Genomic DNA, 26,486 nt, shown 5'->3' on the forward strand with positions numbered 1-26,486 from the left:
CAGTGAACTGATGTGCTGTCGGGAATGGATTGCTCAAGGTTTTGGTTACCATATAGACAAGACAGTGCTGGACAAAGGTGAGGAGGAAGAGGGAAGAAAAGGTTGAGGAGGAAGAGGAAATAGCTCAGCTGTTACCAGAAAAGGTTGAGGAGGAAGAGGAAATAGCTCAGCTGTTACCGGTGGAATTTAAGATTACAGTTATTTAACTACTCATTTATTCCTCCAGCATTTCTATGAGCTACTGCATTGGACTCTCGGGACACATTAACAGCACTTGAGTTTCTCTGACCATTTTAAGGTGTATGTTTTATGAGGTGAGATGAAATGAAAAACAAAAGTGTAGAGTAGGCAGTAATGGCCAGATTAGAGGCAAGAGTAAATAATGGGGCCCTGCCTGAGAAACCTTCACTGGTAAGGAGGATGGACTCGAGGGAAGTCAAGGCATGAACCATCCCACTATCCATCTTCTAGAAGAGCCTTATGACAGCCAACTGCAAGTGTCGTGTGGAGAGGAGAATACATGAGTGTGGATTCCAGTGAGAGTCCAGAGTTGGAGATACAGGTTGTTTTAGTTAGGGATACTATTGCTGTGATAAAACATCATGACCAAAGGAACTTGGGGAGGAGAGGGCTTATTCAGCTTGTGGTTCCACATCCCAGTTCATCATCAAAGGAAGTCAGGACAGAAACTCAAGCAGAGCAGGGACCTGGAGGCAGGAGCTGATGCAGAGGCCATGGAGGAGAGCTGCTGACTGGCTTGCTCAGCCTGTTTGCTTATAGAACCCAGGACCACCAGCCCAGGGATGGCACCACCCATACTGGGCTGGGCCCTTCCCTACCAATTACTAATTAAGAAAATGCCCTCCAGGCTTGCCTACAGCCCAATCTTATAGAGGTATTCTCTCAATTGGGTTCACTCCTCTCTATTCCAGCTTGTGTCAAGTTGACATAAAACTAACCAGTACACAGGTTTATAGGCTATGCATGTAGACATTCTGTTTCAAAGATCAGACCATATGAGAATACCAAGAAAAAGTGTGCAGATGGAGAAGAGCTGACAGTCCTGCAGCTTGCCAATAACTGAGGGATGAGAAGAAAGGTAACTGGAGACCGGATATAACATGCTGTCTTAATTAGGGATTCTATGCTGTGATGAGACACCATGACCACAGCAAACCTTACAAAGGAAAACATTTAATTGGGGTGGCTTGCTTACAGTTCAGAGGTTCAGTCCATTTTCATCATGGTGGTGCATGGCAGCGTGCAGGCAGACACGGTGCTGGAGAAGGAGCTGAGAGTCCTACCTCTGGCAGGCAACAGGAAGTGGTCTGTGACACTGAGTGAAACTTAAGGAAAAAATACCTCAGTGCTCTCCCCACACTGGCACACTTCATCTAGTAAGACCATACCTACACCAACAAAGCCACACCTCCCAATAGTGCCACTCCCTATGAGCTTATGGGGGCCAATTACGTTCATACTACCATGCATACTTGACTAGATGCTTGAGTCTCTAAGTTCAACACCGAACACAACAAAAAGACAACAAAGTGTACCTGGGGCCTGGGGGACAGCTTAGTCTCTAAAACCCTCGGCTTGCAAGCGTGAGGACCTGAGTTTAATGCCCAGAACCCACATTACAAAACCTAGCCATGGTGGTGTCCGCTGTAATCCCACCACTGAGGAGATGGAGACAGGCAGCTCCTGGAGCTTGCTGGCCAGGCGTCCTACCTTCCGTGGTGAGTCCGAAGCCAGTGAGGGTCCCTGTCTCAAAACACAAAGGAAAAACATAAAACAAAACAATGAATCTTGAGAAACAATGCCCACGGTTCTCTGTCCTTCACATACATGTACACACATATGTACCCCTACACACCCACATATGAGTGAAACACACACACACACAAAAATAAAATAAAATAAAATAAAATAAACATGTATGAAAGACAGCTGGGAAAACTAAACAGCTAATGCCACCAGTGTAGAAGAGAAAACAGGTAAGGATGATGCTAGAAGCCCAAAGAGTTAGTTCTAGAAAGAGTTGACCATTATTAAGGGTTCAAATGAGATAAGAGCACACATACACATGTATATATGTATACATCCATGATCACTGGGCTTGGCAAGGTGGAGCTTCTAGGTGACATGTGTATATATACATACATACATGTGATCACTGGGCTTGGCAAGATGGAGCTTCTAGGTGATCTTGAGAAGAGAGCAATGAAGAGTTAGGACAGAAAGTCCTGAGACTGGTTGAGGAGAGATTGGTGTGCGTGAAAGACAAATGTGAAAAGAAAGTCCTTGAGGCCCCAGAGGGCAGGATCCAGATCACCAGTGGAGGGCTTGGTGCTAGAAACAAGGAAGACTGAGTTCTGCATCACAGTAGGAGAGCGGACAAAGAGTGTGGATAGAGCTGCATACAAGATGCTAGACCTAGAGATAGATGAGGAAGGGACTTCTTAATCCATTGTGTCTTCATTTCCCAGTAAAGAAGGGGGTACGTTTATTGACTGTGGATTCTCATGGGGAGGATTTGGAGGCCGGGACAGAAAAGAGTTGGTGTAAATAGCTCAGGAACCACCTTCCACACTCTCTCAGCTGGCAGGTCCTTCTCAGAGGGTGACTCTGTGTGAATTCTCTCCTCCAGCCAAGAGGCTCGAGTCCTATCAGGAGGCCGTCTTTGAAGAGGACGAAGGCACAGACACTCTCAGTGGCTCCCTCAGCAACATGGCAAAACCCAGAACCCACGGCTGCAGGACAGTTCCCAGGGGGCCTTTGGGAAGCAAATCCTCGACTCACCTCTCCGGGAGCATTCCTGCCCTAGGAAGTAGTGGAGAAGGATCCGGGGAGGTGCCTCACTCCAGACAGGCTGCGTTCAGTAGCCCCATTGTAAGTGTCAAGACATCATCACATCCTGAACAGAAGAACCCCTGCCTGGTTCTGATAGCCCAAACAACACTGCTTTTCTTTGTCTAGGAAAGAGGTGACATCATGACAGCTCAGCATGATGGTGACACATAATAAGTTAAAAAAAAATACAAATTGGAGATTTGTTACATAATTCAGTGTTGAAAAGTCAGGTACCATTTCTGAAAAATGCAATATTTCTGGTCAGGGCTGGTCATATCAGAACCTAAAGAAGGCTACCTTGACTTAAGATTAATAGCTGACTCTATGAAGCACCAAGACTAAACCAGAGTTATCTTGGAGACAGGTATGTGTGTCTAATTAATAGGTCTTTTGGTGTCTTTTTATCACTGTGTAGTTCTTCCTCTGCATTCTGCCCAAAGCCACTGTACAGTTTGTTGGGCACATCAAATGCTCAGAATTGCTGGATGAAGGAGTCTGTGTAGAGGAAGAGTCACCCGTGTGTGGCCTTTGTATGTTTCCTTCGGGTGTGTGGTGTTTGGGAGTCAGAGCAGTCCAAGAGAAGGCTTGTATGTCCACAAAACCCACAGTAACGTATGTGTAAGAGTGACAAGTCCCTGGAACTCTTAGGCCAGCAGGAAATGACATCAAGCTTAGGAGAGGCGCTCTAGAGTGGAGTCCGGACAGCTTTCCAGCTGCCTGCTCATCTCTGTCACCTGCCAGAGCATCGTTTTCCATTGTTAAACCCTGGGTGTTTGGAGGCTTGCAGAAACGATGAAGTAGCTTCCTGTTACTGTCTGATTTAAAACAACATTTAAGCTATGTTGAAGCCATACAAAACCTTCAGCAAACAGGGAGGAGAGCAAAGAGCAAAGTCTAGCCAGATTTTGCATGTTTAACTTGGATCTAAGTAGGGGAGAAAAATAACCAGAGAAAGAAAGAAAGAAAAGCCCGAAATAGAGTTCCTTCAGCCAAGTTGGAAGTGTGAGTCCTGATACTGAACGTAAACTTGGAAATGATGGGGTGTTATCACACAAGGTGAACAGCAAAGCTGTGACCCCCACTATGAAACCACCAGGGCTTTGCTGACGGTGTAGAAAAGAATGGTTCTCAATCTATGGGTTGTGACCCCCAACATCCCTTTCACAGTGGTCATAAATCAGATATCCTGCATATCAGATATTTGTGTTACGAGCCATAACTAGCAAAATTATAGTTATGAAGCAGCAACAAAGTAATGTTATGATTGGGAGTCACTACAACATAAGGAACTGTGTAAAGGGTCCCAGCATTAGGAAGGTTGAGAACCACTGGGGTAGGACCTGTCTGTGTCCTTCTGTGTATTCTGTGATCTAATTATGAGTGGAAATGTTCTCTGAATATTAACCAGATGCCTGATGAAGGCCGCATGGGAGCTATATGCATTTATTTTCCATGGGTAATGACGCTAGTTCATTTGTTTCTCTACCCTTCCTGTATAGAATAGAATATAAGGCCAGGAAGAGTTTGATAGTAGTATACAATAAACTTGGGTTGCTTATCATGTGCCATGTACTGGGTTAGAGATTCCAAGATCAGCAGACAGTGGTCCTTGCCTTAAAGAGACTTCCAAACCCTGGGGAGTTAGAGCTATTTCAACTAAACAGGCATGGTTTCCTGTAAGATGGGAACAGTTGTCCAGCACAGCAAGAGAACTATGTTAACCTTGTAGAACAAGGTCACAATGAAGATGGTTCTGGTCTTGGGGAAATAATTATAGATATAGTCATTTAGATTTAAAAAAATTGCAAGTAACAATTCTGCACCCTCTCCTCGACTCAAGAACTGGCTTAGCCATGAGGGATTAAGTTATTTTGTCAAAACCAGCAAAACACTCTTGTTTCCCGAGCTTCATTTGGATGTGAATGTCTCCTTACATCTTCCTGTGGGCTCTTCTTTTATTTGTATTCTTTTCTGGTGATTTCAGTGTCTTCTGTGATCCCAAGTATCTAGAGAGACCCAGCTTCATTTTGACAGTTCTTATCGGCAGAGTTTTGCTGACGGGAGCATCTCTTTCGTGACTGTGTGAATGCGCACGCAGTACCTTTACTGGTTTTAGAATTGCTTTCCCTGTCTCCATCACAGACCAGGATTTCAGCTTTGTAGTCGTCTACTTGCTGAATTTAGATGGAATTTTAAGACTACTTTGTGACAACTGATAGCATGCGAATTTTATACCTGTCATGACCCTGGTAATCTGAAAGGTGAGTATTCGTCACTTGAAAGGAAGGAAAGAAGAAAGGCAGGCAGGCAAAGGAATGGGTACGAAGTGAGCTTCCTTCCCTCGGCCAGGCGTCGGCAGAGTGGAGGTGAGACATGAGCCGAGGGCGTGTGATTTTACCAGCATTACTCTTCTCTCTTAAACCTGTGATCACTCCCACCAAATGCAGAGACTCTAGCCGAGGCCTCTCAGTTTTCTCCTTGCTTTTGAAATAAAATTCCTAGCTTTGCGCAGTGGCAGTATCGTAGCCAACGAGGTTTATCCGAGGCGCGATTATTGCCAATTAGATAAAATTCCTGACAAGAGCAACATAGCGTTTGAGAGGATACAGGTCATCCTGGCACGGGAAGCCTGAGGCAGCGGGGTCACATTGTACCCACAGTCAGGAAGCAGAGCAACAAAAGCTGATGCCCAGCTAGCCTTCTCCGCCTTTGTTCTGTGGAGGACCCCGTGGAAAGGTGCCACCCACATACATTTCTAATTGGTCTTCCCTCTTTAATGAAACCTCCCTAGAAACACCCTCACAGACACACCCAGAGGTTTTATTTTTTTTTTTAGCTAATTCTAAATCCAGTCAAGCTGACAATGAAAGTGAGCCATGACATGACCATGTGAGGACAGTGTCACAGTCCTTGTGCGCTCTCTTCTGCCAGTCATCTCTCTGGCTTCCCTGTAGTCAGTGTGCTGTGCTTGGCAGCATCCAAGACTCCCTGCAACACAGTGCTGCTTCGGGGGACCGTGATTCCAAACAGTACTCTCTTCAGCAGACTAAATGATGCAGTGTGCTAGATGAAACGGGGCTCCTGCACCCCACTCTAGTGACAGAACTTCTTAAAGTAAATCCTTACCAGGACTTCTTAAGAGGAGGTCACAGTTGCTGTAAATAAATACCTAGGCTATGAAATGTCAATTAGTCTCTTAGCCTGCTTAAAATGTATTTTACAGAAAGTTGTTTTTATGATATTAATGAATTGACCAAAAAAAAATGTTGTGTTTAATACCCGGGTATGAATTAAATCTCACTTTTGAAATAACTGGTGTCCATCAGTTGTTGAATAAAATACAGCTATGGTAGAATTCTGAGTACAATAAAATATGTACCTAGCATTATATATTTCAAAGTGAGAAATAGCCTTTCAACTAGATTTTGGTAGAAGGTGATGTTTTTATCTTCTGTTTAACTGAAAGGCCAAAATATTCATCATTAATAATATATAATCTGGATTTCCCTTTTATTTATATGTGCTTCATTTTATTGTTTTATTTCCCAAGACATCATATGCATTAATCTTTTAAACATTATGCTTACTGGGCTGGTGGGATGGTTCAGTGGGTTAAGGCACTTGCTGCCAAGCCTGAGAGCTGAAATTTGACCTCTGGAACCCATATGGTGGAAGGAGAAAACCAGCTTCCTTAAATTGTTCTCTGATCTCCATATGTGTTGTAGTACATGCATGAGTATGCACATACATACACACACATACAAATAAGTATATGTAGAAAAGAAATAAAATCCAGTTTACCATCTCATGCTTCATTAGATACCCATTGTAGAAGCTCCTTATGTCAATAACAACACTTTGTCATATTGTCTCTTCAGGAAACGGACGTGGTACCAGATACCAGACTTTTGGACAAATTTAGCCAGATTACCCCTCAGCTCTTCACCCCACTGGATGGTACCACGCAGAGTCCACCCCTGGAGATTTTGTACATCCTGGACTTCTTTATCGCACTGGCAATCTGCAACACGGTGGTGGTTTCTGCCCCTAACCAGCCTCGGCAAAAGGTAAACGCCAATGCACACGAGGATTTGCTCAGCAGCGGACGATGTGGAGTTTACATGCATCTGTAGTGGTTTTGCTATGTGATGATAATAAATAACAGTAGCAGCAAAAACAGCAGGTGTAAACCATTTGCTCAGGACTTGTTCTTGGCCCTGCACTTACCGTGTTCGAAGAGATTTGCTGGTGCTGATGTGTTAGCCCTCTCAAAGAGCTAGGCACTCTGGTTCTGTTCTTTCTCATCTTAGAGATGCCTTGGAAGGATTTCACCAGGGTTGTGAATCCAGTGTGGGGGTGGGGCTGAGAGTGGGGGTTGAACAGCAGGACTCTGTCTGGGCTTACCCTGTTTTTTTGCCAAGGAAAGGATAGCTCAGGAGAACTTTCGCTTTGCCTTCACTGCCTTACTAAACTGAAGCTGTCTGTGACACTTCTGAGACCTCCAACATCATCTGCACGACCTCAATCAAAATCTGAAGCATTAGTTTAATGGGTGTGACTATGACAAACTTCCTTCATGTACCAGCTAGGTTTGTTTTAACTCAGTCTGCCCACTATCCAGTAGGAGTAGGATGTGCCAGGATTCAGCAGTCCCTCTGTATAGTTGCAGCTTAGAACCCATGGAAAACTCATTTCCAGTTAAGAAGGAAAACACTGTAGAGCCTGGTGATCTAGCGTGGTGTGCTAGCCTCCTGGTGTATCTTGCCTTTCCCACATATCCACTTAAAATTCAATTTACAGCAAAACCCAATTAAATTTTAATTTTCCAACCGATCATTTTCTTTTGGCAACTTCAGAGGTGGGAACTTGAACATAAAAGTAATTCACTTCCAATTAAGCTGCACCTGATCAGAGACTGTATTTTACAAGGTGCTGCCTGGGAAGATGCTCTGGAAAAGGCGATTATGTAATTAGAGAATAAATGACGGGATTAATAAAAGTTGTACTATACAATGCTTTGCGCTTGTTTTCAAAGTTGGCGACTTTCGGGGTTTTCTTTCTACAAAGTGTGGTTGATGTATTCCTAAAGGATGTAATGCTTTACTGTTTGGAACAAAATCTTTTGGAGGCATAAAGAGCCCCTGCTTCTCCCAAATTCTTAGGGTGATGAGAGAAAGGAAGCACACTGTGAGAAACAGAGACTTCACCATGCAGGTGCATGCTTTACCTCTGAGTGGCTGGCGGCTTCACAGACTGACCAGCAAGAGCCCTTCACATGGTTATAAAGTTAGTTTCTGAAGAAACTATCTAAACTCTTCATGTGCTTCTGAATGAATAAATTTCCGAATCCTTTGGGTGGTCTTTTATGATAGGCGTGAAACTCCAAGCCAAATCACTGATATTAAAAGCGTAAAAGGAGATAAGGAGCAAATAAGAACAGATCGTGTACTAGTAAAGAGTTAAAGTCACGTGACGATGTGGATAAATTCCCCTTTAACTGACTTTCATTTTCTGGCCCATTTTGTTGTAAAGGCCAAAATCACAGCCTTTTCTAGACTCTGAAAAGAGAAAAGAAAAATGCATTCCGTTAGCCCTTAGCTTGACTTCCTCCTGCGGTCTTGGTGCCGTGTGCTTCCTCCTGCGGTCTTGGTGCCGTGTGCTCAGATGTACTTGTCCTTCTGTTTTCTCCGGACTTTTCCTGTAAGACCCCAAAGCATTGAACTTTTCTGGTAACATGTTCATGCTCTCTACAAACTTCACCTCAAAATAAATTTCAAGAATATGGTTTTGTTTTGATATTGAATATTTAATTGATTTGAATTCTTAGTTTAATGGTGACTGATTGTTTCGTAGTTGATTCTTTGAGACAGGGTCTCATTAATGTAGCCCAGCTTGGCTTTGAATTTGGGGTCCTCCTGCCTTTTAAGAGCTGAGATTATGTGCAAGCCCTACCATGCCTGGTTCAATTTGCCTTTAATTGCTATTGCTAAGCTGTGTCAATGAAGATTAGAGATTTTATACATGTAGGATTATTTCTTTAGAAACAATTCTATAAGGAAGTCCAATATTAACATTTGGAATCCTTTGTTTTCAATTGTGGATATCTTCCTAAATAGTTAGAGAGATGTATTATGCCATCACATCCTTTTTCCTAGTGGCTTTGAGTCTTCCTGTTTGCTATGAAATTTCTAGAGAGAAAGCAGACTGACAGTTAAGACAGTGATAACTCTTTCATATCTCATTTTTTCCCTCAACTGGACTTTAGAGTTGTGATGATCTAATTTTGGGCATGTTATTGAGACATCTCTCATTGTCTTTCCTAGATTGGACTCTCCTCACTGAGTGGAATGCCCATCAAGTCCTTGGAAGAGATTAAAAACATCTTCCAGAAATTGTCTGTCCGGAGATCAAGTTCACCGTCCCTTGCCGGTGGGAAGGACCCAACTTCTGGGGCTCCCTGTGCCTTTGTGAGCAGAATCTCTTTCTTTAATCGAACAAAACTGTCACCTCCTATGGAGGATGAGTCTTCCCAGATGGGTGAAAGCCCTCAGGCCAGTAACTCAGCTTGCTGTACAGAAACTGAGGCACAAAACAGTGCTCTAGGACTCACCATTGGCTCAGCTGAAGCCCTAGGTGGACCACCGCCCTTGGCTGCCAACCTGTGTTATGAAGCAGAGAGTCCAGATGAGGCAGCCTTGGTGTACGCCGCCAGGGCTTACCATTGCACTTTACAGTCTCGGACCCCAGAGCAGGTCATGGTGGACTTTGCTGCTTTGGGCTCATTAACATTTCAACTCTTACACATCCTTCCTTTTGACTCGGTAAGGAAAAGAATGTCGGTCGTGGTCCGGCATCCTCTTTCTAAACAAGTCGTGGTGTATACAAAGGGTGCTGATTCTGTGATCATGGAGCTGCTGTCCGTGGCTTCTCCAGGTAGGTGGTTGCCATGGTGGTGATCAGAAGGGCTGGGGATTCAGCCTCCACTCCCCAGTGTTTTGGTAAAGGCTATGAAGTCACACTTGAAAAGGAAAAATGCTGCCTAGGATTGGGTGGGAAGGCGGAGGGGCTCTGAAGCTCAGAGACCATGGTTTGTTGCCATCTGAAATCCATCATTAGCTGTGCCTCTGTAAAGTTACCTGTTTGGGAAAATGGACATCAGAATACCTTTTTATGGGTTCCTGAGAGGCTTAATGTCACTCTGTGTGAAATGCAGGAAGAGCCTTTTGCCTAACAAGGGAAGGGTGCCCCGAGAGGATAGGTAGGGCTGACCCATTATGGCAGCCTTTGTATCAAAGCTTTAGTACTTCCTCTGCCCAGGGGGAGAGAATCAAAGTGAAGAATTATGCTGCTCTCTTCTTTCCCTAGACACAGTTGAGATTCAAAGCTAAAATGCCTTTTGTTTATTATGGATTAAACTGTCATTTTTCAAAGGGAAAAAAAAGTCTAATTGGGCAGGCTGGCAGGAATAACGATTTTCTGTTCATGATTGCAGATGGGACAAATCTGGAAAAGCAACAGATGATAATAAGGGAGAAAACACAGAGCCACCTGGACGAATATGCCAAACGCGGCCTGCGAACTTTGTGTATCGCCAAAAAGGTGAGAATGTTGAGTACCCCGGCCGTGGTACTTCTGATTCACCCATCATCACTGAAACTGAGTGGGTAGCAGAGTGCAACCCTAATCCAGGCACCAGGAAGGTTCCTCAGACTGGGGTCCCTCTACGTAGCCCCTCCATGCTCTATGTGACTGGGTTAGGTTTCTGTCCCCAAAGGTTTTTTGTCAGGTACTTAAGTGTTCTATTCTCAGAATTCTCACATATTACATACAAGTGGCCTTGTATGTAAACAGTTGTTTCTCGGGAAGTAAAAATCCCAACATCTTACTGCCTTCCCCCCAGAACCTTGTGTATAATGTCCCCCATTTGTTAGCATTAAATGTTATTTGAAAAAAAAAATGACCAGAGAGCAGCCTTCATTTTTCTCTCATGAAGTCTTGGGAGTTTTATTTTGTCTTGTTTTCTTATGTGCCCATAAATTGATCTTTAAATCCAAGTCAACTTGCCAGGTTTTTTTTTTTTTTTATCCCAGTTTGGATTATTCTTTACCAAAAACAGTCCTTGAGACATGGCCTGTCCTTTCTAAATGAAAAGGTAGAGCCCCAGAAGTGATTTGGGGACTGTTACTGCCCAAACCTCTCACTGACTGCCTATGTTCTAGGTCTTAAGTTATTGTGGGAGGCAAAGTGGGACTAGCTGTGTTGGGGACCTCCAAGAAACCCAGTCAACCAGCTGCATGAAGGAGCAAATGCCTCCATGATGTAATGATAGGGGAGTGGGGAGTTCACAGTTGAATCAACTCTGCCTTCTCGTTGAATATATTCCAATAGATGTTATATTTTCCCAAATCAAATTACCCGCCAGGCAAAAATGAGTGTATAAGAGAAAAATTGCTTAGCTCTCTCCACTTGATGTCCCTGCTTATAAGAGCTGAAATGTAGATTCATCCATGATGGCAGGTAAAGACAGGAAGACATTGGTTCCTTTTCCAGGAGTTGTTTAAGTTTTGTTAGAACCAAGACCTTCTTACATTTCCTATAGGGTGCTTCTCATTTTACCTTCTCAGAAGTTTAACCATATGAATGAATCTTCAAAGACCTCTGAGGTGCTGTTGGCTGTGGCATCCCTCAGATGAGCAATCATGAGGACATTTTCTTAGCTGCACCATTAGAATGCTCCCAGATTTAACCACCAACAGGAGGCCTGATCTACCTCCTTCTGTCCTGGATTAATTAAATAGGTTAACCCCCTTTCACCAAAGATAACGCTTAAAATTTCCTGAGGTAACTAAGCTGTGCTATCTCTCTATCAGCAGGTTCGAATTCACTTGAGCAGAGTTTGGGAATCTTGCGTCCCTGTGGTAAAGGAGTCTAGGTCAGATACAAGTGTGCCCTGAGGGTGAAATTTATAAAGGTAGTTGTTGCCACGGAACTTTGTCCCCAGTCAGGCCTGGCAGGACATTACAAGGTTAAATGGCCCGCTTCCTAGCCTCTTTTCTTCCTCTCTTAGGTCATGAGTGACGCTGAATATGCAGAATGGCTGAGGAATCACTTTCTGGCTGAAACCAGCATTGATAACAGGGAAGAACTGCTAGTTGAGTCTGCCATGAGACTAGAGAACAAGCTCACATTACTTGGTAGGTGAATGGTGCTGTGTTGCCTGAGCAGATTTTGTCTCTAAATCCATTTTTCTCCAGTCCTCTTTAGCCACTTGGATGTGGGAAGCAAAGTGGTTCTCCCTACCATGCCCGTCCTGATCTCTTCTCGTGTTCCAGTGTCTTCAGACCTGTGTTCCACGTCAGTGAACTAGAGGGTCCATTTGTGGTGGGAACAGGGGAGGCATTCTTGGTAAGATGTAAACTGAAACACCCAACTCAGAATACAAAGCCAAACAAACATCTTGGTCTGAGAGAAGGATTTTGCAAGTGTCTTGCGAGAAATTGGGTGAAATCTTAAATATATGTCGTCTTCTTAAATCTTTATGACAAACATGCATCTTATTTAGAAGAAACAGGGCACAGAGTAGCACAGTGACCTCTTCATGCTCAAAGGCTTAGACTTTAACTGAAAAGCAGGAAACTCAGGGCTCCCCAAGTATAGGGTACATGTCCTTTATTCTGTACCTGCAAGTGATCTTGAAGTTCATTTTTCTTCTCCTCTTTCCTGATTCCAACCCAAATTGCACAAGGGACATCTTTTCTATCAGGTTGGCCCGCACCTGAGAATCATTTAAGGAACTATAAACAGTCCAGGGCTGTCGGTCTTGTGTGTGCCCTTGACACGGGAATTGCTGAAAGTCTCCTGAGTGACTTTGAGGGGTCAATCAAGTTCAGAAACACTGCTTGGAGGATGGAGATGTAGATTCTGATAGAAGGGCTAACTCACCAAGAGAGCCGCCTCTGAGGTCCATTCCTCTGTTTAGGTGGAGACATGACCTCACTTAATATCCATCAAGTAGAATACTCCTGTTCCTTTTAAATACTCATAATGTCTTTGTGGTAGTATAAGCAGCTTAGATGTATGCTTCCTAATCTGCATTTCCAAATGAAATAAGGCTCTGTGGGTTTAATGCCAAAACTCATTTGGCAGCAAAATCAAACACGATTTGATGTAGCACTATTTTTAGTATTAATACTCTAATTAGCATGAAAATCTGAGTTTTCTATAGAAAGATAAATATATGTGACTAACAGGTATTGCAAAATAGAAAATGTAAAAAAAAAAAATAGAAAATGTATACCACATCACTGGTGGGAAAAACATGAATTCCAAAGCACATCTCATTGCATCTCATTCCAGAAAAAGACATTGTAGACTGACATTATGAAAGAGTATCCCTAACAGACATTGTGTCTTATAGTCAAGAGTGTTAAGAGCCTGCCTTTACCCTGGGGAGTTTCATAGAACTGTAGAATTCAGGGCAAGGTTATATAAATAAGTGGACCAGCTTGTGAATTTGTAGATAAGAATACTAGCCCAAAGGAGAATGGGTTTGATAAACTCCATGATCCTTGGTATTTTATGTCTGCTCTGCAGCTTTCCTTGAATCTCTAGAAGCTATTGGGATGGTTTATAGAGTTCAGGACTGGATGTCCCATGGAAAGGACTCAGTGAATGGCCCAGTGAGGTCCAGCTGGCTCTGGTTTCTCAGAAACCTTTCTTGCATTTTTGGTTACTCTTCAGGTGCTACCGGCATTGAAGACCGCCTGCAGGAGGGAGTCCCCGAGACGATAGAAGCCCTTCACAGAGCCGGCATCAAGATCTGGATGCTGACAGGGGACAAGCAGGAGACAGCTGTCAACATAGCTTATGCATGCAAACTCCTGGAGCCAGACGACAAGCTCTTCATCCTCAATTCACAGAGTAAGGTATGCATGATGCTGCTGAGCCAAACACTCTTTTAACTCAAAGCCGGCAGGACGTTAGGCGATGGATGTACGCCAGGAAAGAGAGAGACTGAGCTGATCATCTGTAGTGATGTTATGATGTTATGGTACCCAGTGACCTTGCTCATATTTGGGGAGGATGCCATCATTTTTCTAAGACATCACGGTGAATACAAGCACTAGGAAAAAACTTCCCTTTTTATTTTGGGCACCCTTCACCCCCGATTCTAACTGTCTGACCAGGAATTTGACAAAAACAGACAAAAATGAGAGTATATACAAAATCTTGAAACAAGAACCTACCCTCTTTTCAAGTTAGAGGGAAGTAGTCATTTCTGTTAGTAACTAGACATTTTTATGATTTTAAAATTAGGCTCTCAGCATAATCCTGCCCTCTAGTGGTAAATTTAGATATTGCGCCTAAGAGCACCCAACATTTGTAGAAATGAAGGGGATGGAGTGTTAAAGGAGTTGAAAAGATTTTGAACCACCCATTCATTCATTCATTCATTCATTCATTCATTCATTCATTCATTCATTCATTCATTCATTCGTTCATTCATTCATTCATTTTGGCTGCTGTTAATCACTAGGATGAATATTTAAATAGTTAAGTGGGCATTTCACAGACAGTTCCTAGGAAAGAGATACACTCCGAGATGTGTGCATACTGTTCACTGTGCTTGAAAGCTCTGCCTGTCTCCTCCTTCCCCCGTGAAAGTCAGGCAGCAGTAACATTCTGTCATAGCATCCTGACTTCGTGATGTCTTCTGTAGCCACCTCACGGAATCCCTTTTGGCTAGCTGTTTTATGGCTAAGCCTCCGTTGACGCTCGGCTTGGTAATATGTTTTGAGGAAACTCGAGAGCTGTCCTTATCCAACACAGTTCTCTTTTATAGCAGACTCAGGGGCCATATTCATAACCGACAGCCAGCACCCAGCACCATCAAGAGGCCAAATTATTTCAGTGGCTCAAAACGGATGTGCTTGAGTGGCTAGGGAAATACTTTCCTACTACTGATAAGCGTATGTCCTTGGGGAGTTGCTTGCCCTGTGTAGCCTCTTCTTCCTCACCTGTCATGGACAGTAACACCCATGCCATGACATGGATATGTGCAAAAAGTGAGGAAATGTCTCCTGTCAGCATCGGTTCTGTGAAAGGGTTCTGTAGACTTGGGGACTTCCTCCTGCAGAGGGTCTCCAATGCCAGCAGCACCTGAAAAATGCTAAACATCTATTGAGAGATCTGGAAGCATAAAATAAAAAAAAGAAAATGAATTACTGTCAATCAAATGCTGCTGCCAAGCCTGGGACCTGAGTTTGATTCCTGAACCCAACTTAGTAGAAGGAGATAACTGATTTTGACTCCTGAAAATTGCCATCTGACTACCACACATACACCATGGCATGGGTGTGCCCACACACACACATGCACCCCAAATCCATAAACAAGCAAATGAAAAATAAAGTAATTATTTGTGTTTTTAATTTGACTTAGAACTTTTTAGACATGAAAAACTTTTCTCTAACTTTTAATTAACATGGTAATTATTCAACATTCAAACAATTTAGAAAAGATAAAATCTTAAAATAGTCCCTCGGAGAAAGCCTATTGACAGTTCAAGCATCCTTCCAGATAGCTCCAAGTCTGCAGACATGGGGAACCAAGCATAACATTGCATGCCTCGTGGACCTGGGACTTCCTGCATTTGTCAGGGAAAGTGCTTCCAATGTCTGTGAGGATAAACATGGTGATCTGTGTCATCATGAGAAGTAGGGCATAACATCACTCAGGTCAGGTGTGTTAGTCACTCTTTGCAATCAAAAGGGCTTTTGGTCTGTGTATGGATTCTGTAATGTCTAAATCAGATTAATCATATTTGCCACCTCAGTCATTTCTCATTTCTTCGTGATACAAACATGTAAAACCCTTTCTTCTAGTTTTTTTTAGAAACACAGTATATGTTTTTTATCTATTGATTTAGATACTTTATTGATAGGTAAAAATCAGCAGGATTGTAAAATTTATTTAAAAATACACAATTTATATTGGAAGGCATTTAAAACTACCAGTCCAAGAAGTATTTAGTGCATATTTGGTTCACTTTAGTTGCTACTAATAACAGTTCATATATGTGAATTTTCTATGTAGATCAAAAGAAAACAGTAGAATTTAATTTCATTTTGTGAGTATTGGTTCAGTCACTAGTCTGTAAATATGTCCCTCTTCCAATCTCCATTCCTCAGGAGTCCCTAAAAGCTAAAAAGGGCTCAGATCACAAAGCCCATTCCGTCCTGTGGTGAGTTGCTTCTATAACAGTCTAAGGAGCCACTTAGTAGCCAATGAGTTCTGGAATATCCGAGGTCATGTCTGTGTGCTGACTTCATAAATTTCTGTGAACTTCACTACTGACAAAACTAAGACAAAACTGTATCCGTTTAAAAGCCTTCATGATTTCCATCTTCAGGAAGGTTTTTTCTTTCTTGTTCACATTGTCATGTCCTGACATGGTTTACTGCACTCACATACACAGAGACATCTGAGCATTGCCCCTTCAATTTACATTGTATTCTTATCAAACATACTTTTCTCCTAAGAAGAACCTAATATTTATAATCTTTAGGGGAAGCTCTAGAAGGCTTTCCATGCATGATCTCATTTGACAATTGTAGCAAGTACACATTAGCTCATTTTATAGGCAGAGACACCAGAATATTTTGATTTATCAAGCATGAAATAATAATTAGCATTGAATTTGGTCTCTTCTGCATCAAGATACATCTATTATATTGTGATTTACGTACTATATATAAACAACCACTTCCTACAATTAGTGGAGTTATGTTTTATAACATTACCTTGAACCTGAATTAGTGAATAGTGATTGCTATCCCAAGGGAGATTCACAGTTTACTTCCTAAAGGCCTGTGGTCACAGTACACTGCCAATTGATCAATGCATCGTATGTGTTTCTCTCTCATGATACCTTATTTAATATTTATTGTAAATTCATTCACATAAAATGTGTGAGCAACCTCACTCTAATTCATGCCTAAAAAGAGAGTATTTAACACAGTAATTTCTCAGTACTTTACATCTTAGCTGTTGAATGTTTAGGGACACTGGCAGCACTGTAATTAGGAGCCATTTCAAATAAAAAATCACCAACAAAAAAGAAGAAAGGTGAAAAAAAAGAAGTCCCACCAAACAGATTCTCAGCACTTGGGAAGCAGAAGCAGGCAGATTTCTGAGTTCGAGGACAGTCTGGTCCACAAAGCAAGTTCTAAGACAGTCAGGTCTACATGGAGAATCTCTGTCTCAAAAAAACCAAATAATAATAATAAATTGTAATGTATCAATTTACTCAGCTTCTGCTGAGAGGGCATGCATCACATGACCCAAATGTTACTCTTTTCTTGGCAGTATATGACTCAAAAGCCTGAGAGTACAGGTTGAAAAATAAATGGTGGTAAGCATCTAAACTCACAAACTTGGATTCCATGAATAGTGAAGACTGTGTGTGTGTGTGTGTGTGTGTGTACATATACATATGCATGACTGTATATGTATATGCATGTATGTATACGTGTATGCACATGGGTGTACATACTGCTAAAAAACTAAACCCTCATAGATTAAACATCTATGTTTAATCATAAAGCTGCAGGTGATTCACAACTATATTATGAAGAATATCTGTCTAGACTGTAAACTCTGTCATATAATATTAAGGCTACAAAGACCATTTTATATTATTATAGTTATATTATATTCTACTATAAACACCACCTCATATGGAATATTCTGATTTTCAAAGACTAAATATACTGATCTCTAAATTATGCCATATTAATTTCACCAAACTAAAAAATATTTGTGCAAATACAGTTTTTACTATTGTAATTTTGGTCTATAATAAGCATGTCCGACTTTTCCTTCATGGCTTTAGAGGTATATAGGATCAAATTTGTTCAAAGGTCAAAGTAGTTTGGTAGCTCCATTTTATAGCTGGATCTAGACTGTCTATTTTGTGGGACTATAGCAAAATCTGTGAGGCTGAGTACTGTACGGAAGGTAAGTGGTTTATTTAGCCCACAGTTTGAAAGCTCACAGCTTCTGGTGGGTGTCCCATGGTGGAGAGCATTGCATGGGGATATGTGCACAGCTGGTGAGTGGTAGAAAAGCTCACGTGGGAGAAGAGGAAGCAAGAGAGTAAGGAGAGGACAGGCCAACTCCTTTCCCCGTCTGTTTCTGGGGGAACTATCTGTTCCTAAAGGCTAACCCATTGTGAAAGACCAGCACCCACTCCTTCACATGCGTGGTCATGACCTCATGACCATCCTCAGGGCTGCACCTCTTAAAGGCCCAGCACTATTCACACTACATTCGTGATGATTGTACATAATATGATCATTAAGTCTTTGTTGCATCATGCCTCTGTATCTGCTCCTATCTTTTCTTTCTTCCTTGTATTTTATCGTGGGTTAAGAAATGCTTGGTAAGTTTAAAATAAAATCACTCATGGGATGTTCTTGAATCAACAAACTATTTCAAGCTGGGCATGTAGGCTTCAGTCTCCCGATCCTAGACCTGAGATCTAGTCTTAGTGGTCATTTGACACAATACTTTCTGGGTAAGTTTATTATTAGTCATCCTGAGTAGAATCCACTCAGCAAATATTTAATGAGTATTCGATGGGCCTAAATTGTGTGTGTGTGTGTGTGTGTGTGTGTGTGTGTGTGTGTGTGTGTGTACATGTGTGAGTTTATGCATGTGTTAGTGCAGGTGCACCCAGAATGGAGAAGAACATGTTGGATCCCACTGAAACTTGAGTTACAGGTGTTCGTGGGCCTCTAGTGGGTGCTGGGAACTGAATTCTGATCCTCTGCAAGAGCAGGAAATGGTCTGTGCTGCTGGGCTCTCTCTCCAGCAGGATGGGCTTTCTTTTTCACTATAAAGGACTCAAAAGTGAGTTAGGCTCAGAGGGCGCAGCTCAGACACAGAGCGCATGCTTAGCGTGTGTAAGGCCCACGGTTGTCTCCAGAAGAGTAACAACAAACCCTAAGGAGAGTAGACGGGATGACTCCCCTTAAAGCATTCCCTGTGTCATGTAGAGTGCGGATGCACACAGACCTGATGTGATGTGCATCACGAAGAACATCCTGACCAGAGTGCAAGCTCCGTGAGGCTGTGTCCCCCAAGCCCAGAACGTTCTCTCATACAGTTTCTCAGCCAACACTTATGAGTAGATGATGTGTTAAACACAAAGAAGATGAAAAGGTTGAAATGTCTGCATTTCGGTTGGTCCTTGAAGCAGTGTGGATGGAGGTAGCATGTGCCTTCTACAGATGATGAAGTTGAGGCTCAGAGAGCTTCTGTGTTTGCTTAATGCCAAGCAACTAGGAGTTGGTGGGATGAGACCTCAGGGCTCTTGAGATCCACTTCCGGGGAAGAGACGATACTTACCTGATGGAATTTTTTTTAATGATTTTTATTATTGTTATGTTTTGCATCCCTATCCCAGTTTCCCCTCCCTCCTCTCCGCCTAGTCCCTCCCCCCACCTCCCCTCTGCTCCCCCACATCCACTCCTCCTCCGTTTCTCTTCCGAAAAGGGTGGCCTCCCATGGATATCAACCAAACATGGCATGTCAAGTTGCAGGGAGACTCGGCACTGTAATTGGCTTTCCCATCAGACTTTCTTTTGGGCTGCCAGCCCCTAAATAATGACACGGAGACTTATTAATTATGAAAGTTTGTTGTTCCCAACTAGCTCTTATAACTTAAATTAACCTGTTTCTATTCATCTACATTCTGCCATGTGGCTTTTTACCTCTCTTCCGTTCTGTACGTCCAACTTGCCCCGAGCCTCTCTGACATCTGTCTAGATTTCATCCTGAGTTCCTTTTTCTGCCTGGAAGTCCCACCTAACCTCTCCTGCTTAGCTATTGGTTATTCAACTCTTTATTAAACCAATCAGGTGCCTTAGGCAGGCAAGGTGAAACAGCAACACATTTCTACACAGTTTGCTCAAATATCCCACAACAAGGTACCTCCCCTCTTATTAACATAGCTTTGGGTAAGGCAACCCAGGATGAGGAGTAGGATTCCAAAAGCCAGCAAAAGAGTCAGAGACAGCCCTGTGCCCATTGTTAGGAGTCACACAAGGTACACAGCAGTAACCTACGCGGAATGGAGCACTGGGAATCCTGTGGAAGAGGGGGAGGAAGGATGGTAGGAGCCAGAGGGGTCAAGGACATCACAAGAAAACCCACAGAATCAACTAACCTGGCTCATAAGGGCTCACAGAGACTGAACCAGCCACCAGGGAGCCTGCATGGGACTGATGCGATGGAATTTTACATCCTACATAGACATTTTAGCTGTAAAATTGTGTTTGAGGGGCTTCTTCCTTCTTACCTGACCTCACATCCACAGAAGCCCATGGATGAGCTGCAAAATTGAGAAGTTATGAAGTGGGCTCTTTTAAAGTAACCCACGGTTCACTACCCAAGGCAGCCTTGATCCAGCAATGGCTAAAGAAAGAGAATGAAAAATTGACCTAGCTCTCTAGTGGCGCCCCGAGGTTTAACTGTCGCTCCCTCTTTGTTCAAGGGTGCCTGTGAGATGCTGATGAGTGCAATTTTGAAAGAACTTCAGAAGAGAACTCAAGCCCCTCCAGAGCCAGCATCACTAAGAAAGTCCTTCCGGCGGCCTCCTGACTCCCAGCACTCTGGACGCGCCGGACTTGTTATCACTGGGAAGACCCTGGAGTTTGCCCTGCAGGAGAGTCTGCAAAGGCAGTTCCTGGAGCTGACTGCATGGTGCCAGGCTGTGGTCTGCTGCCGAGCCACGCCCCTTCAAAAAAGCGAGGTGGTGAAATTGGTTCGAAACCATCTCCACGTGATGACCCTGGCCATTGGTGAGTGGAGGAGGTGGGAGGGTGGGCACCCTGCCTGGCACTCTCCGTTGTATGACCCCAGGGGTTGATCCTTTGCCTGTTCTTCCTTCTGTCTAACCTTATAATTCTGTGTTTCCTTTTCCAGCTCTACTTACTTTCCTTCTGTCTGTACAGCTTTATTTCCTGCCCTGCCTCTCTGTGAACCTGCTGTGAACCTGGTGTTAGGGATGGAGCACAGAGAACAGTATGATAATGTTCTCTGAGTTATGTCTTAGACCCCATCAACTTAGTTACCTAGAGTTAAATACTGAATCAGGGAACTGAAAACTTCAGGATTTTTACCTTCAGGAAAGTTAAATTTAGGAATTAAAAAAATATATCTATTCAATGAGTGGTTTTGAGTGGCATATTTGTACCAGGCTTCCCCCATCCTGGACAACAGCTATGCAACAATATTTATAACCAATAGCTTTCTTATAAAGCTTACGTCCAGTAGGAGGGTATGTAGTAGCACTAATGCATGAACAACTCAGTGTGAATGTGGAAAATATCAGTTAACAAATGCTATTGAAAAAAAAAAACACAACAGGGGAAAGAGTGTCCATCTTAAGTTTGGTTCCCAGAGCAGAACTGGCTGCCTGGGCTGTCTGTGAGTAAAGACATAAGAGAAATTGGTAGAGGAGCCGCTGGAGATCAGGGGGTAAGCATTCTTAGCAGACAGCACAGAAAAGGAAAAACCAAAAGATGGGGTGTGTCACTTAAGGCCAAAGCAGACTGGGGAATGTTTTCTGCAGCTGAATGATTGGCAGAGAGGTGGGCGTGGCCAGATCACATAGGGTCTTGAAGGCCATTGTAAAATTTTGGCTTTGATCTGAAAAAGGAAGTGAGAGAGCCAATGGAAAGTGTTGATCTGAGGTGGGATCTGCCTTGTGTTTAAAGGGATCACATTGCCCTCTTTGTGAAAATAAACGTGCTACAAGGACATAAATAAGGAAAATATTTGGGAGGCTGTTAAATAATTCAGACAAGAGATGGTGGTGGCTTAGACCCAGATAGGAAGAGAAGAGGAGGAAGTGGAATATGGTCAGACAACAGACATGCTGTGAAGAAAGAGCTGCTGATATTTGCTGATGAACTGGGTATGTGCCATGACAGGAAGAGTTGTCAATGGGACTACCAGAGTCTTGAGGGGCGGGGTCTGACATTTGGTGATGTGGAGGCGGGGCTTGAGGGGTGGGGTCTTAAACTTACTTAGCTTGAAAAGTTTCAGATGCCTTGGCAGTGATGTCAAGTGTCCAACTGGAATAAAAATCTGTAACTTAGCAAGGAAGAATTGATTGAACATAAAAATTAGTGAATTGTAGGTCCAGTGAGTGTCTAAGGTTTGACATTCTAAGACCGTCAAACAATGAGTCTCAATGGGGAGAACAGCATGCTGTGAAGTTCTGACACATATGAGTGTTTAGATAGTATGGGGTGGAATTTGGTCCAACCATTCTGTTGTTTATACATGGAAATGAATGAATGATTCAGATCCCTGGGTTAAGATAATGTACCTGAAGCCAAACCCTTGGATTTTGCACTAATTAAATCAAGTGCCCGTCTTGACCAATCATTGAGGGTAGGGAAGATAAGATGCTGACTTCCAGGCCTCAGCCAGTTTCCCATCCATAAATTCACCCTAACAAACCACGTGGGCTCAGTCAGTAGCCCTTTTGGGACAACACATGCTCATTACTTGAAGGAGCGTAATACCTGAAGAGGCTTCTGTGGTGATGTATTGTGTATCCTGAGAAACTAGTGTTGCAGTAGATCCGTGACTCTAGACAGCACTGTAAAACCATGTGGTAGAGAGGATAGAGGCACACAGGGTGTCTCTGGAGCAGGGCAGCTGACTTAAGGGGAATGTGAGAAGGATTTTCTAGAGAAAATGACATGTAAACAAAGCCAGCCTCAGTAAGTGATATTCAGCGAGGTGGGATTGACAGGGACAGTGTTACAGAAGCAGAGAAATGGCCTGTGTGGCCTCCAGAAAGAGCAGGATGTGTCTGGAAAATTGAAAGGAGCGTGATGACGTGAAAAGGGGAAGGGTCAGTCTAAGAAGGTCTCACGGTGTCCTGGATAGTTTATTGTCAACTGGGCACAAGTTAGAGTTATTTGGGGAGAGGATTCATGATTGAGACAATGCATCCCAAAGATTTGCCTGGAGGCAAGTCTTATAGAGCATTTTCCTAACTTGTGATTGATTTTTCTTTTTGTGGGGGAGGGCCCAGCCCATGGTGGGTGGTGCCTCCCCTGGGAAATAAGTCCTAGAGTGTATAAGAAAGCAAGCTAAGCAAGCTTGGAAGTAAGAGCCAGTCAGCAGCACTCCTCCATGGCTTCTGCATCAGCTCCTGCCTTGAGTTCCAGCTGTGGCTTCCCTCCGTCATGAATTACGATTTGTGAGTTGAAATAGGCTCTTTGCTCTCCTGCTTGCTCTTTTGATCCTGGCATTTTATCACAGCAATGGAACCCTAAGATACGCAACACAAAGAATTTGAAGACAGCATTGAGTTTGGAATTGTTCCTGATGGCAGTGAGATACTGCATTTAATTCTACTTCACGAAAGTTTCCAAGTAACTCTGGAAGGTGGGATAAACCACAAAGGGCCAATGTGTTCTCTTGAATAGCAATTTACTCTCCTCACGTGTGTCTCGTGTTTTCTTCGGCCTCGTAAAGGTGATGGTGCCAATGATGTTAGCATGATCCAAGTGGCCGACATTGGGATAGGTGTCTCAGGTCAAGAAGGCATGCAGGTGAGTGCATACACACACACCCGACTACCACGACCGTCTGCTACTAAGGGAAATCTGCTCACCGATAAGATCTCAGTGGGACAGTGGGGCTGTGGGGTAAGGAGTGAGAGGCTGGACCTTCATCCGTCCCACCGTTGGTCACTTGTGAATAATATGTGGTTCTGGCTAGGGTCTGCTGTGTTCATGCGTTCTGTTTTTAAAAAGCTTATGTACATCGTAAGATTGCACTTTGCAGGCATGTGATAGCTTGGTTAAGTTCTCACTAAAAAGAAATCTACTATGATTTGAATACATGACGTGAAAAATATAGACAACTGGGAGGGGAGGGAAAGGAAAGGAGACATGAAAGATTGGGAATGAGGAACATGTGCCTGTGTCTGTCTCTGTGTGTGTGTGTATGTATGTGTGTGTGTATGTATGTGTGTGTATATAAGGTATAAATGTGTGTATGTATATGCATGTATATATATATATATATGTATGTATGTATGTATGTATGTATGTATAGTCTCTCTTTTTGGATCTACTTGGGAGGTAAGTTAACTAATGGTCAGGCTATACCTGCTAGGCTGTGTGTGTTCTAGCATGTTCCATTGCTCAGATAGTCTTCTATTTCCTCTGCAGGCCGTGATGGCCAGTGACTTCGCCATCTCTCGGTTCAGGCATCTCGGCAAGCTCCTTCTTGTGCACGGGCACTGGTGTTACACACGACTCTCCAACATGATTCTCTATTTTTTCTACAAGAATGTGGTATGTACCTGCTGAGGATTTTGCCACCCCGTCTCCAATCCAACCTTCTCCTCCTGGTGGCCTCAGGGAGGGATGATTGGCTGTGTTCATTAGTACCTGGAGAACAGAACAGGGAAGCTGTTCCCATGACTTCCCAGAGATGATCTGGGAATGTGTGTTGAACTGTTGACAACAAACTGCGAGGCCTGCCCGTCTGCTGGCACACTCTGCTCCCTGTGCTTTTACATTCCATTAAGGCCTGGCTGGTTCATTTAAAATCCGATTTTTGACCTTCTATAAAAAGATAGTGACAAGCAAGATTGTGAAATGTTTCAAGTTGTCCGTAGAAAATGAAAAGGTTTGCTTCTGTGGTACTGGGGATGACAAATAAGTAAATAAATGCGTAAATAAATCAATCTGCTGCTCCTACGTAATGGCTCCTGCACTCTATCAAGGAAGGATAAAGATGAAAACCCAATTGCAAGGATTCTCTACCCAACCCATAAAAGTCTATTTATGCTTAGTAGATATTTTGTGATCATGGAACTTTAGTGTGATTATTGCTTGGAATAATCAGAAATTGCTTGGAAACCCTGGTGTCTAATCTTGTTTCATTTACATTACACACACACCTGTCTCCTCCCTCCCTCCCTCCCTCCCTCCCCTAATTCCCTCCTTCTTTCCTTCCTTCCTTCTTTTCCTTTTATTCTATCATTTTTTTTCAGGTGGTATCTTGCCGTGAAGCCCTGAATGGCCTGGTATTCACTATGTAGTCCAGGCTCACCTCAAATTTGTGATAATCCTCCTTCTTCAGCATCCTAAGTACCAGGATTGCAGACATGCAACAAAACACTGGACTTCAGTTTTCTTTCTTATATACACGTGCTGACCTAGGTTGACTCATCTTTCTTCTAGGCAGACTGTGCACTGCATCCTTGTCTTTAGGCTGCACTTATTGCTGGTCTTTCAAAGCACAGCACGTTAGTAGGGGACATGCATTGGATCACTCTACTGAAATACCATCTTTAGGGGAAACTAAAGATTTCTTCTCTTTAGGATATGCCACAATGTGTAATTTAGGTCTGTGTTTGGGAGACAGGGTGGGTTTTTCCCTTGTAGTACAATGAACTTCTAGAAAGCTCTCAATTCTTTTCTAAATCAAAGTGGCACATTTATCACAAATAGATATCTTACAAAAATATTTGAAATATTAACTATCTCTACCCGGAGAAATCTTTGGCTTGTCATGGGAAGTTTTGAGACATTGTAGTCTACGGCTTTTAGAAAGGACATTTAGAAAGGGTTTAGAACTCTCCCAAGACTTCCCCCTGCCAATATCTTTGCATTTTTTACCTTACTATTGTGATGCAAGCCATCCTTACCACCCACTTTTAGCCCTTATTAAACCCAAGGTTTGAGAAATACAAATATTAGGAAGTGATACCATAGCTCTTAGAGATGGAGGGCTTTTTAGTGAGTAGGCAGGACATCCCAGGGGGAAGGACGACTTTCTGCTGTCTATCTACAGATGGTCACTTACACTCCAGATTTATTGTCTGCCCTTTATTTACCTAGCCAAACAGAAATTACATTATAAGTCACAGAGAACTGAATGAGGACCAGAAGTCTTTAAAATGACTTAATTTCTGAGACTGTGTTTCTTTGATGTCAGACAACTTATTAATGAATACTATGGGCTCACACCCCAGAGTAATGCCCCAAACTGCATGTATCCAAACTGGATAGATTTGTAGTAACTGACCATAAGGCCTCTCCATGAGCAGTAGGTAGAAAGTTTTTCCTAAGTTTCATGGTCCTGTGCTAAGGTGGTGTGGTGCATCCACAATACTAGTGACAACAGAATCTTGCACTTTGGTGCAAGTTCAACTGGAAGAACGCTTGTGCAGCATGCCCAAAGCCCTGTGCTAGATTCCCGTCATGCAGAAACTGCCTGTGTGGCAGTACATGCCCTGTGTCTTCACATCCTCAGTGGAGAGGCAGGAGGTTCAGAATATTGAGGTCAGGCTGGGGCGATGGTGCAGTGGGTAAGAGCTGGAGAGAGGAGATAACCTGAGTTCAAATCCACAGAACTCACGTTAAAAACTTGGGCTTGCTCATGTGCTCCTGCAACCATAGCGCTCTTGTGGGTGGAGTCAGGGTCACTGGGGCTAACTGATTGCCAGCATAGCTCCAGGGCCAGTGAGAGACCCCGTCTCAAAGAAGTGAGGTAGAATGTGATGGAGCAGGGTACGGATGCCCTCCTCC

The 26,486-nt window shown here is 43.1% G+C and overlaps 1 protein-coding gene and 1 pseudogene across 1 annotated transcript in view; both read left to right on the top strand.

Annotated features, from left to right (window-relative positions):
• The window catches only part of Atp10d (ATPase phospholipid transporting 10D (putative)), an 87,952-nt gene that overhangs the window by 43,395 nt on the left and 18,071 nt on the right, over positions 1-26,486 (top strand). Inside the window, exons 10-18 of the mRNA XM_052735097.1 lie at positions 2,651-2,892; positions 6,732-6,920; positions 9,177-9,786; positions 10,346-10,452; positions 11,921-12,047; positions 13,594-13,778; positions 20,411-20,717; positions 23,416-23,492; positions 24,117-24,242. Coding sequence (XP_052591057.1) covers positions 2,651-2,892; positions 6,732-6,920; positions 9,177-9,786; positions 10,346-10,452; positions 11,921-12,047; positions 13,594-13,778; positions 20,411-20,717; positions 23,416-23,492; positions 24,117-24,242 — 1,970 coding nt within the window. The remainder of the gene's footprint in view (positions 1-2,650; positions 2,893-6,731; positions 6,921-9,176; positions 9,787-10,345; positions 10,453-11,920; positions 12,048-13,593; positions 13,779-20,410; positions 20,718-23,415; positions 23,493-24,116; positions 24,243-26,486) is intronic.
• LOC128109217 (uncharacterized) lies at positions 5,354-5,471 on the top strand (annotated as a pseudogene).

The sequence above is a fragment of the Peromyscus californicus genome, unplaced genomic scaffold, assembly GCF_007827085.1.
Source record: "Peromyscus californicus insignis strain IS unplaced genomic scaffold, ASM782708v3 Scaffold_13__1_contigs__length_99412109, whole genome shotgun sequence".
Lineage (NCBI taxonomy): Eukaryota > Metazoa > Chordata > Mammalia > Rodentia > Cricetidae > Peromyscus > Peromyscus californicus.